Below are 13,911 nucleotides of genomic sequence, written 5' to 3'. Positions count from 1 at the left end.
CCCCCCCCCCCCCCCCCCCCCCCCAACATGGCTGGTGGTGTCTCCGGCCAGTTCCTGTTCACCGCTCCTCTCCCCTCCCTCTGCCACCACCACTGTGGCAGCTGCGGTCCCTGCTCGCCACCATGGTACCCCCCAGTCATGGGAGGCACCAATCGTTCATGTGCTTGCTTCTGGTGTGTATGAAGGAGGGTTGTTACAACAAATTGAATGCATCTGATCTTGTCTGATTTCCGAAGTTAAACGGTTTTGTGCCCTGCTAATACTTGGATAAGAGACCACCTGTGAAACTAGGGGAGCCATGACAAAAGTGTATTGTAATTTGTTTTTCCTCCATCGCTAGTGTATGATGGACACAAAATGAATGAAAATTTATATTAATTGGGTATAAAAAGACCCAGACGTGCTTAAGTAGTTTCCTGAATCAGTACCAAACTGCAATATAAACGAATTGCTTCTTAAATGCTTACTGTGCTTTAGTGTACCCAGAGGAGTTCTGGATCTTAGCATGCTGAAGGCATCTCAAAGTCCCCCAAGAGAGTGCTTGATCAGGGGGCCTCTGGCATTTTCTGGTCTCTCTAAGTACCTCCTGAAACCTGCCCAGGCATGGCTTTTACAGTGGGAGGGAAGCTCTGGCTGCTTGTGACTCTGAAGCCCTGACCTTTTGGTTCTGATCTTCCCTGGCTATTCTCAGGCCTGCCTCAGATAGCTACCTTCCAATTCAACTCCTGAGGGAGAGGCTTTACCTCTTGCTAGGGGTAAGAAGCATCTTCTGATGTTCCAGGCAGAGGGCTTCTCCTCCAAAAGATAACTACCAAGCACACCTGAAGCATCAACATAGCTGTTCTATGCTTTCTTGATGCTGGAGCTCCATCTCCTCTCTACATAGCAACCTAACATAAAACCGTAAGAACTGCCATTTACTGGATCAGATGATAGGTCCATCTTGCCCAGTATCCTGTGTCACACAGTGGCAGAGAGCGGATGCTGAAAGGAAGAGTGAACTAGGTATGCCTAGGGTTTTTTCAATTGTTCCTTACTCACTTGCAGCTTCCAGCATTTAAGGTCTAGAAAGTTCTAAGATTCAGAGGCTGTACCTCTAACTTCTATGCTCAATAGCTACTGATGCCCCTTTCCTTCAAGAATATGTTCAGTCCCTTTTTTGAATCTAGCTAAGTTGTCAGCTTCCAGAACATCTGCTGGCAATGTGGTCCACGCTTTAATTGCACACTGTGTGAAAAAGAACCTCCTTTTGTTAGTTTTAAACTTACTTACCTACTAGTTTCATTTCATGATCCCTAATTCTTGTATTGTGAGAGGGTATAAATAATAAATCTGTATTTACTTTCTTTTCACCGTTTAGTATTTTGTGTAAACCCTTATCATGTCCCCCCTCAATCATCTCTTTTCTAAACTGAATAGGCCTAGCCTCTTTAATCTCTCCTCATATGGAAGTCCCTCCATACCACTAATCATCCTTGTTGCCCTTTTCTGGACCTTCTCTAGTTCTTCTATATCCTTTTGGAGGTGTAGGAGACCAGAACTGGGCACAGTATTCAAGGTGTGGATGTACCATGGATTTATAAAGGTGCATGGTGGTACTTTCCATTTTGCGTACAGTTCCCTTCTTAATATTCCCTGGCATTCATGATGACTGCTGAGTACTGAGCTGATGTTTATAGCGAACTGCCCATAATGACTCCCAGATCTCTTTCCTGTCTGGTAATAGCTAATGTAGAGCCCATCATAGGATAGGTATAGTTTGGGTTATTTTTGCCCAGATGCATCACTTTGCACTTACCTATACTGAATTGCATCTGCCGTTTAGTTGTCAATTTGCTCAGTTGTGCCAGATCCTTCTGTAGTTCCTCACAGTCTGCCTTGGCACCACTTTGAATAATTTTGTGTTATTGGCAAATTTGGCCACCTTGCTAATCACCCCCTTTTCTAGATTATTTATCAATATGTTAAACAGCACTGGTCCCAACGCAGGTCCCTGGGGAACCTTGCAATTTATTTCATTCCATCCTGAAAACTGACTATTTATACTCTTTGTTTTCTATCTTTAAGCCAATTCCAAATCCACAAGTGGGCATTCCCTGTAATCCTGCCACTGTGTAACTTAAGTTCTCAAGGGGGACCTTGTCAAAGACTTTTTTGAAGTCCAAATATACTATGTCATCTGGATCGCCCCAATCTACCTGCTTATTGATGCCTTCAAGGTAGGTTGGTGAGGTATGATATCCCTCTGACAAAGCCATGTTGATTCCTCCCCAGCAAGTCGCATTCATGCGTGTGCTGAACAATTTATTATTATTGTTATTGTTTCTACCAGTTTTCCAGGAACAGAAGTTAAGATCACTGGCCTGTAGCTCTCCTCAGCCCCTCTAGAGTCCCTTTTAAATATGGGATTCTCACAGGCAATTCTCCCATCTTCCTACTGAGGCTGTTTTTAGTGATAGGTTGCATACTACAGTTAGACAGTTAGGTTCTTTGGGTAAATCTGATATCTTTTATTAGACGAACTCAAATAGTACAATAAGAGTTCAACAATTTCCAATCTGAGCTCCTTCGGGACCCTAGGGGGAATGCCATCAAATCCTGGTGATTTGCTACTGTTTAGTGTATCAGTTTTCTCTACAACCTCATCTATTGAAACCTCAGTTTGGGTCAGCTCCACTGACTTGTCCCTAGAGAAGAGTGGATCTGGTGAGGAAATTTCCCTAACATCTTCCACAGTGAAGGCAGATACAAAAAACAAAACAAAACATTTAGTTTCTCAGCATCCTTTAGCACCCCTTTTACACCCTGATCATCCAAAGGCCCAAATGACTCCTGGCATGTCTTTGGGCTCTAATGTACTTAAAGAAAATTTCTGTGTTATCTTTTGCGTCTCTAAGAAGTTTTTCCTCCTCAGATTCTCTCCTAGCTTGTCTTATTTTAGTGTTTTATTTACCTTGATAGTGTTTATTTTATCTTTTTTATTTTCCTCATTAGAATTTGACTTCCACATTTTGAAAGAAGGCTTTTTTCTGCTTGTTGCATCTGCCCCTCTGCTGTTAAACCGTGCTGGCTTTCTTTTGGTCCACTTTCCATTTTTTTGATTTGCACTATGCACTTGCTCTGTGCCTCCAATAGGGTGTTCTTAAGCAGTTCCCATGCTGCCTATAAGTTCCTCACCTCTTTGGGGCCTGTTTTAACTTGCATCTAATTAGCTTCTTCATTTTGGTGTCATCTTCCTTTTTAAAGACTACAATTGCAGGCAACCATGGGACCTAGCAAGGTTTCTATTAATCTTTCTTTTCCTGTGTCGAAGTCAGAGAGACTGAGCCATGCAGCATTTATTACCATGGATGACTGGTCCCTCTTAAAACTGAGGGGGTACTAGCAGCCAATTGCTGACTGGGGAGGGGGGGCGGGGTCCCCCAGTGGCCATCATCAGTGCTTCTTTCAGAGGAGCATGGCCAGTCTCATGACCAATCTAACCTGCGTACACCCCCTATGCGTTGCCAATGATTATTACAACATGAATACAGTTAGAATTGACATACTGTATTTTTGCATACAACGTGCCCCAGAATATAATATTCGCCTTGTTTTTTGAAAGACATAATGAAGGGGAAAAGATTTCTTGAAAGTTATGGCTGCATAGAGCAAGGGCAGTACCTAATATTCAGCTTCCTCACCCTCCCTTTTCTGTTTAACTAAAAAACTGAAACCTTGGCTGTTGCTAAAGACTGGTCTCTATGAGTAGATGTATGATTCTGAGCAGAACTATATTTTGGTCTGACTGGATTATGGATTAATACAACCATTGATCAGTACATATACAAATCGCACAGAGGACCCGCTAACAGCATGAACAAAAGTAGGCCTTGTTGGGTCAGAACTAAGCATACCACATATGGCTTGCACAGAAATGCTGAGAAAAGTAGCTCATTAGTTTTAGAGATTTCAAGACCAACAGTATAGAGAGTGAATTTGTGAGACCATTAGAGAGCACCAAAACAAAGGATGAAGCCTGAGTGGAGATCTGTTTTTGTCTCTCTGGTGTTGTGATCTTATACTTAAGTTATGCAAGATTTCTGAGTTTACTAGATGGATTTTTTTTCATGTGCATTTTTAATATCTTCTACCATTCTTGTAATATTTACTTCAGCAGTAAATGTATATTTTTAAAATTAAAACTATAACTCAGTATGCAACAGGAGTGAGGATCTTAACAGTAGCTCATAGTTTGTCAGCTCAAATAGTAGTCACAGAATTTTGGACAATAAAATAACTCCTTTTGAAAAAACCAGAACTATGTAAGAAAAGCATTATAGCCATCTGATATTATTTCATTAGAATAGCAATTTACTGCACAGAAAATAAAATAACACAATTAGTAAGTGTTTCTTTTAGGTCTTTTGAAATAATATTAAGTTTCTGGCTTCTACTTCTCACATCTGGTTTCAATTTAGGTCCAGTGGAACATTTTTTTTGTTTGTTTTTAACAACAGTTAGATATTTATGTACCATTTCATCAAGAGCCTCTGATGACATACATGGCTTTGGAGGCCAATAGAAGCTGTGGGAAACTCCCACATCAGCACTTAGACCTTGTTTCCACTGGAGACCGTTCACTTTGGGAACTGCCCCAGCTTAGTTATGAATTCTGTTCCCATTTCCCAAACCACTTAGTTTGCTCATTTCTAACCTGAACTGCTGGTTTGTGAGCCTTGCTCAGCATGCATCTAAGTCTTCGTAGTCCATGGGGAAGCCTGAACAGTCTTTAGTCATAAAGCAGAAATGGGAGGTATAAGATCAGAGGCAAAACACCAAACTGAACTACATCCCTGCAAGAGCTTAGCCTGGCCTTCCAATGAATGGCTGCATATCACAACATTTCTCTAAAACCTGCTTTTGTACTTGCCTTTCTGTCCAGACATAACTAACTGCAATTTTGGTTGGTTTGAAAAGCTTAAAACAATAGTTTTCTTCATAGAAATATGACTACCATGGAATAAAGGTTAATTTGTATTGATGTGCCAGCTGACCAGAAGTCAAGGCTGACTCATTAATAATATTCCTAGGCAACATAATCCCACTGGAGTAGAAGAATTATTACCATTTATATAATGCTTGTGAGATTTTCTAGAAAACTTGCTTTTCCAACCACATTCATGATCAAGTAGATGTACTGCCCAGTTAACTACCACCAATAACATAACTGAAGGGGAGCACCAAGTCAGCCCAGAGCACTACCTTATGGGGTGGGAGGCAGAGCATAAAATAGCTGCTGCCACGGATAGCACAGTAGCCAGCAGTACCCTATGCACTGTCCTTAACCGAGGCCCAGAGCTGCCCACTATGGTTGTGCAAAGCGGGCCCTATTCCATTCGGGTTCTGATTTGGCCCAAATCAGGGACAGTGATTTGATTAGTTGATCCGGATCACTGTCCCTGATTCAATTTGGCCAAATCTGAATCTGAAGACTTGATGCTGATTTGGAGAATCAGCGATTTGGACATAGACACAGCTTTAAAAAAAATGTCTACATACCTTGAGGTAGCAGGCATAGCATGTAAACACTGCTGGGGTGCATGCAGCATCCCACAGGAGTGCAGGGGGGCCCTCCACGTGCTCAGCAGGAAACCCAGAAGTGGACCAAAAGTACTTCCAGTCCACTTTTGAGTCTGCTAGGGAATGCATTGCCCCCCCCCACCCGCGCCCCTCCCCCTGCTCAGCGATTAGCCGCAGGGGGACCCCAGGTGCCCCCCCCCAGACCCAAGAGGCACCAGTCACTGAGCCAGAGGGGCATAGGGGGGCCCCCCAACGCACTTCCTGGCAGACCCAAAAGTGGACCAGAAGTGCGTCTGGTCCACTTCCAGGTCTGCTGCTGAGCATGCTGGGGAGCCCCCCACATTTCTGTGGGATACTCCATACAGCCCAGCATTAGCATTCACTAATCCCTGCTACCTAGAGGTATGTAGAAAAAACATTTAAAGCTGTGTTTGTGTCCAAATCTCTCCAAATTGATTTCAGAGGATTCTGATTCGATTCAGAGAGATTAAGGGATCCTCTGATTCGATTTGGATTCAGAGATTCGGCCACCAAATCGGGCCAAATCTCTGCCAAATCGAACAGGGACTGAAGCTTCACACAGCCCTACTGCCCAATTACACCTCTGACTACCACTGTTTTTTACCAGTTTTTTTTAAAGTAAAGCAATTAAATGTATGCTTAACTTTGAGCATGTGTGCAATTGAAGCTATTGGGAATACAGCATGCATTTAAAGGGCCTTTTTAAACAGGAACTTGATTACTTTTAAAGTGCTTAAAATTAAGCATGAGCTTAAGAACTTTATTATTAAAGTTATGATACCTGTGATACCAATGGTGGTAATGTTGTCCACAAAAGTAGACTGTGAACACATTTACTGAAATATTTCTTAATGACTGTTTCTTTCAATTCAAGATGCAGCTACAACTTATACTGTACCTGACTGTTGTACCAAAGTTTGAAAGCCATGTATATGAAAAAATTACACATTTTCCCTAAATTTCTATTGTTTAATCATTTGTTTTATGTAATCAAGCGATCCACTTTTTTGCTATATATTTTTGATGTCTTGTCCTCCTCCTTCTAGCATTCTCTTTAATTTATGATTTCTGTAGTCATTTGCTATACTCCCCACAGGGTAGGCTGGTTTGTTATGGGTTTTTTTGTTTGCGTTAAAAATAAATTGGTTATTTTTTTTGATATTTTAAAGCTTAATTTCCTCAAATGACATGTTCAACAGCACCCACATCTAACTTTAAAAATGTCTTAACCTTAAGGCTCATTTACTTTTTCCTATGTATTTTTCTCTGGGTACTAAGTGTCTGAAAATGGACTTAGACTCCTAAATTGTTTAGATCCTTTTAGTTACCTTGTGGTTGGGTGGGTGAGTGTAGTTCCTGCTTTCATCAGAATGAAAGACACCTCGCATGCAAAATAGTAGTTTCACATAATTTTTAATCCTGATGAGAACCACTAGATACCAACACTCTTGGAGGGGAAAATGGTCCAGATTTCTGGGTGGGGAAGAGAACATCGTATATATTATAGGTCTAGGCATGGTGACTTCTGCATTCTTTTTGCCTTAACAAGCTGGGTGCCAGTGCAATTCAGTTTCCAGTAACTGTTTACCCCTTTATAATATGATTCTAATATTTACTCTTTCTGTTGGGAAAAGAGTATGTGTCATATTTAATGTTTGGAAAGTGCCCAGTAAAGTGTCTTCATACTGTTATCCAAATACAAGTTTGTACCTGGATAATACCTGGCAGATATGCTGTGAGCCTTGATGAATTTTGATACAGTACTTTGAGATCCTTGCATGGGAGAAGCTATAAAAATTCCAAGTATTATAGCAAAATTTCATTACAGGTCTGATCTTGCACTCATTTGAAGTCAATAACACATTGTCAGTAATTTCCTTGGATGCAGTGTTGAACTGTATAATCTCATTCAGCAGTTTGGATAATGAACCATAAATCCTGTGTAATATCCCAACTCTCCCGGTGGCAGACTGATGTTGACTGCCATGTTGTACTGATACTGTATGACATTAGATGCTAAAGTGAAAATACAAAGCAACAGTATTCTGACCATGCATGTTGTAAGCTAGCAAGATCTATCTGATTGAACAGTGGTTAAGACTGAATATTCTTTGCCATTAAATTATGATTTAGGTTATGAAGCTTTACTAAATAGTATTACAGTGGAGAAATTACCATGTTAAGCTTTTTCCTAGAAGCAAATTATGCTTCCTCTTGTTGTGTATGCTTCACCAAATGTCTGTGCCATATTTTATCTTTTGTTTTATATGATCACAGATTCAAACCTCATCCTGAATCCCCTCATGTTTAATCTGTTTTCAATTAAAAGCTTTTCTTGTTTTCTTAAAATCTCAGTTAATACCACAATCTGTTTTTGTCACTCATCTACTAGTATTTTCCTAGCTACTCCCATTCTCCGAATATGCTGCCTGCAAAGCAATCCTGTCAATATCCTGCTACTGAGGAATGGATTCTTTTCTAATGTGATAAAGCTTATTACCAATAGACTTAGTGTAACTGGTGTTCCTTGAACTGGGGATGTCTCTGTTCCATAGGGTTCAAAACCTTTCCTAAATATTTTTTCAGATTGGAGATCTTTATCTAGCAATGCTGTCTAGTAGGGCTGTGCAAAATGGCAATGTTCTGTTTCAATTTCAGATTCACCATTTCGAAGGGAGAGTGTTTTGTTTTGCTGTTTTGAAGCACTGTTCTGTTTTGTTTCGCCAAAACTCTTTTGCTGTTTCAACGCGTTTTGGCGTTTCGCCCATAGGCTATAATGGCAAATCCAAAAATGCCTACAACTATCATTTCTTGCCTGATTCAGATGAAAAAAAGTGGGGATGGTAGCCCCTGCTGAGGCCATGAAGCCTGTCAAATTTCAAGGAAATAGATATAGGGGTTTCTGGGAAACAGCACTTCAAAGTCTTGAAAGCAAAACTCATGTGACTTGTGAGTATGAAGGCACAAGGGGATGAAAACAGCAGGCATGGTAGCCCTACTGAGGCCACGAAGCCTGCCAGCTTTCAAGGAGATAGGTACAGGGTTTTCTGCGAAACTGCACATTGTCACAGAGTAGGGTCCCTAGAGATGGCTGTGATACCCCTAGGTCCCTGTGACCATGCCAGCTCCACCCTGTGGGCACCGTCTCTTCTGTCTGCTGCCATGTCTTGTTGGAAAAGATAATAGGGAGGCTGCCTTCGAGCTTCAGCTCAGTCACAATCCTAATTGCCCCCACTAAACCTGTAGGTTCTTGTACCCCTTGCTGGGATCCATTCTAAGTAGGTGCCTCAAGGGGACATCCTAAGCCTTATGGGCTAGATGCATGGCTCCAACCATCCCTTACCACACCCCATGCCTTGCAGATAGTATATAGATATCATCCCTGTAATGAGGTCTCAGTCTTACTCTACTGTCACTGGGCTCTCTGTGCCCCTGTCGCTGCGCCCTCACTTGCACTGGGGCCTCTACACAACACGGTAATGTGCCCCAATGAGGTCTCCTCCTCCATTACAGCATCACTCTCATCCACCACTTTAAATAACAACAGGCAAGCAGTACAGTAGCACTAGCATCTCAGGCAGCCACTGTCACAGAAACTTTCTTTCCCTTCCTGCAGGAGCTTCTTCTCCAGCAGCTGCCAGACAGCTTCCCTGCCAGCCCCAGCCCTATGGCTTAGATGTTCCCAGGGCCCTGCCTCCTTCTGGTCAGCTGACTGGGGACTGGTGCTAGGGCTGTAGGTTGTAGATGTGTTGGTCTAAGGACATGGCAGACAAGGTTATTTGGTTCAATCTAATATCTTTTAGTAGACCAACTGAATAGTTGGAGAAATATATCTTAGCAAACTTTCAGGTTGAAAACCCTTTGTAAGGCTGAGGAAGCACTTGCAGTTGGTGTGTGCTGTTCCTGGATGGAAGGAACAGTAAAGAAGCCAGAGGCTGGCATGCAGTGCAGGCAAGAAAACCAGTCAGTGAAAATGGAAATGGAGGCATCCGGGGATGAGAGACAGGCTGGGATAGGAGAGGATGGGGGCTGAAGCTGGTAAAAGTGGAGAGGTACCTGGGTAGTCAGATGTCTGGCAAGTTGTAGTATCTCATAATTCCATTGTCTATACTGAGTCCATACATTTCTGTACCTAGGAAGTTGATGAAGTGCAGTTCATAGACTCATCTGTGAAAAGTGGTTTGTAAATTAAAACAAGCACTGAGCCTTACTAACCTCATCACCAGAAGCCAACTTCCTACAGCCCAAAACACACCAAATGGATCCAGACCATGCCATGACAAGACATGCAAAACCTGCCAACAATATCTCCAGTATGGAGATATCTTCACAATACATATCACCATTAGGGCACCAAATGCCCTAATGGAAAATATGTAGGAGACACCAAGCAACAACTGCGCACCAGAATGAGTGCACACCAAAAATCTATCAAAGGCAAGAACACCCAGCTACCTGTCTCCAGTCTTTCAGGCCTGATCCTCAAAGGGAATTTACAAACCACTTTTCAAAGGCTTAGTAAATTTGGGATTATTTAGTGGTCTGTCCTGGGCCCAGTGTTGTTTAATTTCTTCATTAATGATTTGGAGAATAAGATTGAATGTACACTTAGCAAATTTACAGATGATACCAACCTGTGTGGAGTTGCAGACATTCTGGAGGTAGGGCTAGGATCAAGAATGACCTGGATAAACTGGAGAAATGGTACATAATGAGGGAGATGAACTTCAACAAGGTCAAGTTTTGCGTTGAGAGTGGAACAGGTGCAATCATTAATGTAGATGGGGAAATCACTGGCTAGGCTGCAGTGCTGCAGAAAAGAACATGAGGGTTATACTGAACCATAAGCTGAATAGAAGCCAACAGTGTGCTTTTATTGCAAAAAAAAAAAAAAAAAAGACAACATCATCCTGGGCTATATTAACAGAAACATCACTTGCAGATTAAGCAAAATGTTTCTTCTCCTGTACAAAGTGGCTAGTATTCTCTTTGGGTTTGGATTTGGCAACGTGTAAATGGAGAACAGGGTCACCAAAATACAGTGAGATTGACTAACATTTCTAGTAGTCATAAGGTGGAGTAGCAGAGCAGTTAAGGCATCTCGCTGCAGCTCGGAGGTATGAATTCAAGCTCTGCTCCAGACCCATTTCAAAGACCAACACCATTTTACATAGCTACAAATGGATACCTAGTCATCCAAGCTGGGGAGTCCATGTTGGCTGGACACAATGAGAGTCAGTTGCATCACTTTTGTGTTCTGTTGGCTAAGAAACTGGAATATTTTAACCACTTGAACCCCATTGGGTGACTTAGATGAGATGGACTTTCCCTTCAAGTGTAATGTTGTGTCTACCAAATTAAAAGGCTGGTTTTTTGTTGTGGAGAATTGTGTTGTAGTGACTGACCCAAGATTAGGACTTGGGGGATAAGTTTTGGTCTTTGTTCTGTTGGGGATTGTGTGTAAAAATGGTGTTACAGGTTACCTGTAAACGGTCATAAAGGCACATAAAATGGAAGCATTAACCCATTAAAGCATGTTAAACTGTGCTAAGTACCCTATAAACATTTTAAAAGTTATGCCAATTCAAGCAAGGGTTATCATTGATCTGTTTCACTGAGGTCATTTCAGGGGAGATAAAATGTGCTATTTTCATTCCTCCAGCATCTCAGGATGCATCACTCCCAGCCATTCTCACTCCTTTGCTCCCTGAGCAAACTTTTGACCCTCCTGAACCCTAATGCTCAGGGTGGTGGTGCTGGCCCCAACCCAGCACCCTCACCTGTCCCCAGGGATTGCAGCCCCAATGCACCCTGACCACTCTGAGTACCAAGGTGCAGCTCACCAATTCACTGCTTGCTCTAGCATCTCTTTGCAAACAGCAGCTGCAGTCTTTCTACCTCTGTGAAGGGAATGAGCCAGAGAATGGAAACCATCAGGCAGTATGACCTCATGTGGCATGCATGCAATGAGCCCACTGGGTTTCAGCTCTGTCCTAGTGTGAGTGCTAACCCAACTCCCTCCCAACCCAATCCCAATTCAGTAAAATATGTGCAAGATTTTTTACCTTTATTTTTTTAACTTTTTTTTAACTTCTTTCTGTCTACTCTTTTCTTCCACCCCTTTGTTTTAGTGGGACCTCCCCACCCCCCAAGACATTTCCTCTTCCACCCATGCTCCTGCTGGCTGCAGGGAGGAAAGCCATAGCCCCCATAGTGGTTTCTCTGCCTCCCAGATCCATGCCACCCTTCCACCTCCTTTCCCAGGAGTCTTGGCTCCTGTCTGTGCCCCTGCTCACCAGGCCCTCTAGGGGTAAGTCACAGTTGTGCTGGTCAGGTGGCATTAAGCCATAAACTTTGGCTGCTCTGAAATTGTTCTAACTTTATGGTAGCATAGTTTTAAAATATTGTAAAGGTAACCTGTAACAGCACCCTATGTTTGGGCTATTCATTTAAATCTCTCTTTAAATTCATTTTTCATTTTGCATTCCACTCTTGATATGCCCTGTTGGATTCATTTTGACCAATAGCTGTCTGTCAGGTTGAACCAATCTTTAGGTAACACTGTTTAAGAAATCCCAAGATTTCAAATAAGAATCCATGGTGTTAAAAGCATTCTGACCTGTTGTGATCTTTCTGAGCTCTTTACAGAAGAAGAATTGTTCTGTTATTTTTCCATAGTAAAAAAAACAAGTGAAACCTAAGAACTGGTATTTTCTGAGGGGTGGCTCAAGTCTAAAACTTATGAGAATCAGTGATCTAGATGGTGGCTGATTGTAAGTTTTAACAATATGCAGTGTACAGTGACCATGCCTCATGTATTTAAGGGTGTACTTGGTAGCCGTGTTGGTCTGAGACAAAAAGACATACAAAAAACTAGAACTCTTGGTTCCAAAAATGATACCTTTTATTAGACCATGGAAAATGGCAAGAAAATTGTCCTTTTCTGCAAATTTTTGGGATTAAAGTCCCTTCGTCAGGCTCTGGGAAAAGTATAGATGGTACAAGATGGTAAAAAGTCCCCATAGATAGGAAATAAACTTCATTTTTGCACGGAGGGAGCTGAAGATGGAAGTCTGTGCCTCTGGGTCCAGCACATTTACAGGGGTCTTGGTTGCTCCTGGGTCATGTTAATTTCTAACCAAGGGAGATAAGTGACCCTGATCAGGGCATGGTTAGACACTAATGGGGTTAAGTTCCACTGATACACCAGTATGGCTGAGCTGGAAATATTATTATCATATGGACAGGAGCAGGAATTTGGAATTTATCAGATCGGTCTCTTGGTTCCAATAGAAGCCTGTCTTAAAAAGCCCAGCAGCAGATACTTGACAAATATCTTGCTAACAGAGAGAGAGTCTTCTTAATCCCAATTGGTTAGTGATTGGTTCATGCCCTTAGCATAAAGTTTGGTTTAAATAAGGGTTACTGTCATTTAACCACAATGCTAAGTGTGATGCATGAAAGGAAAAGTGGCAGCTGGTTAAGGCCTTGGTCTTGCATAAAGAATGTACTAAAAGAGACATTAGCCCCACAAACTCCTTTACATGCAATTGAAAAACTGAGAATACCAAAACATTGATCTTTTACACCACCAAGTTGTTTTTGTTGCAAAACAAGTGAACAAAAGGAGATGATAGAACTTAGTTAAAATGAAGAACTCCAGAAACATGGTGTAAGGATACTTTGAAGGACATGTGCCTCATTGAAAGGAATGCTAAAGCAAGCAACACAGTGTCAGTATTGGTTCTGCCAGTTCTGTTGAAATTGGATGACTCTTTCCAATATATACTCTGGGGGCTTGGCAGGGGTGGGGTTATTTCCTATCTGAGCAATTTGGGAGGAGAGGGGTGTTGTTTCACATCCCTTCTCCCAAGAGTGTATTCACTGACCTAAATAAACAAATGATTGAAAAGAGACACAAAGAAGCAACAGACTGTAACTTTACTCATGTGCCACACATTTTTCAAGTTGGTCAAGAGAAAGGGTTACTGGATTGCTGCAAAACCCTAGGTCAGGGTGCACTGTTCTCAGCCTACTGTCAGTATCCATCTAAATCCTTGAATCCTCCCACCCACACACAAAGAATGACTTCTGCCTCGGGTTTTCAGGCCTCCCATTTTGCATTAAGCACAATGTCCATCTGTGAAATCCCAAGTAGTCTTTACCTGTGGGAACAGGTGCTTTGGCCTATTATCCATGCTGGACACCGGAGCCGTCCCTAGGGGTGTGCGGGGCCTGGGGCATGTGAGCCTATGTGGGGAGGGAGGGGTGGTGAGCAGCCAGAGGAAAGAGGATAGTGAGCAGCTGGAGTGGTGGTGGGGGGAGTGG

At 42.2% G+C, this 13,911-nt stretch overlaps 1 protein-coding gene across 6 annotated transcripts in view; it reads left to right on the top strand.

The window, feature by feature from the left end:
• The window catches only part of ATG7 (autophagy related 7), a 390,968-nt gene that overhangs the window by 238,213 nt on the left and 138,844 nt on the right, over positions 1-13,911 (top strand). For 2 of the 6 annotated variants that reach the window (XM_019505095.1, XM_019505094.1), the window contains exon 19: positions 6,458-7,876. The exons of 2 other annotated variants lie outside the window; for them this stretch is intronic. In XM_019505095.1, coding sequence (XP_019360640.1) covers positions 6,458-6,541 — 84 coding nt within the window. In that variant the 3' untranslated portion in view covers positions 6,542-7,876. Of the gene's footprint in view, positions 1-6,457; positions 7,884-13,911 lie in introns of those variants that run through there. 2 more of the 6 variants (XM_019505100.1, XM_019505097.1) reach the window with 2 other exon arrangements.

This window comes from Gavialis gangeticus, unplaced genomic scaffold (assembly GCF_001723915.1).
Source record: "Gavialis gangeticus isolate Ggan-Ray unplaced genomic scaffold, GavGan_comp1, whole genome shotgun sequence".
NCBI lineage: Eukaryota > Metazoa > Chordata > Crocodylia > Gavialidae > Gavialis > Gavialis gangeticus.
This window is presented reverse-complemented; position numbering and strand designations above follow the sequence as displayed.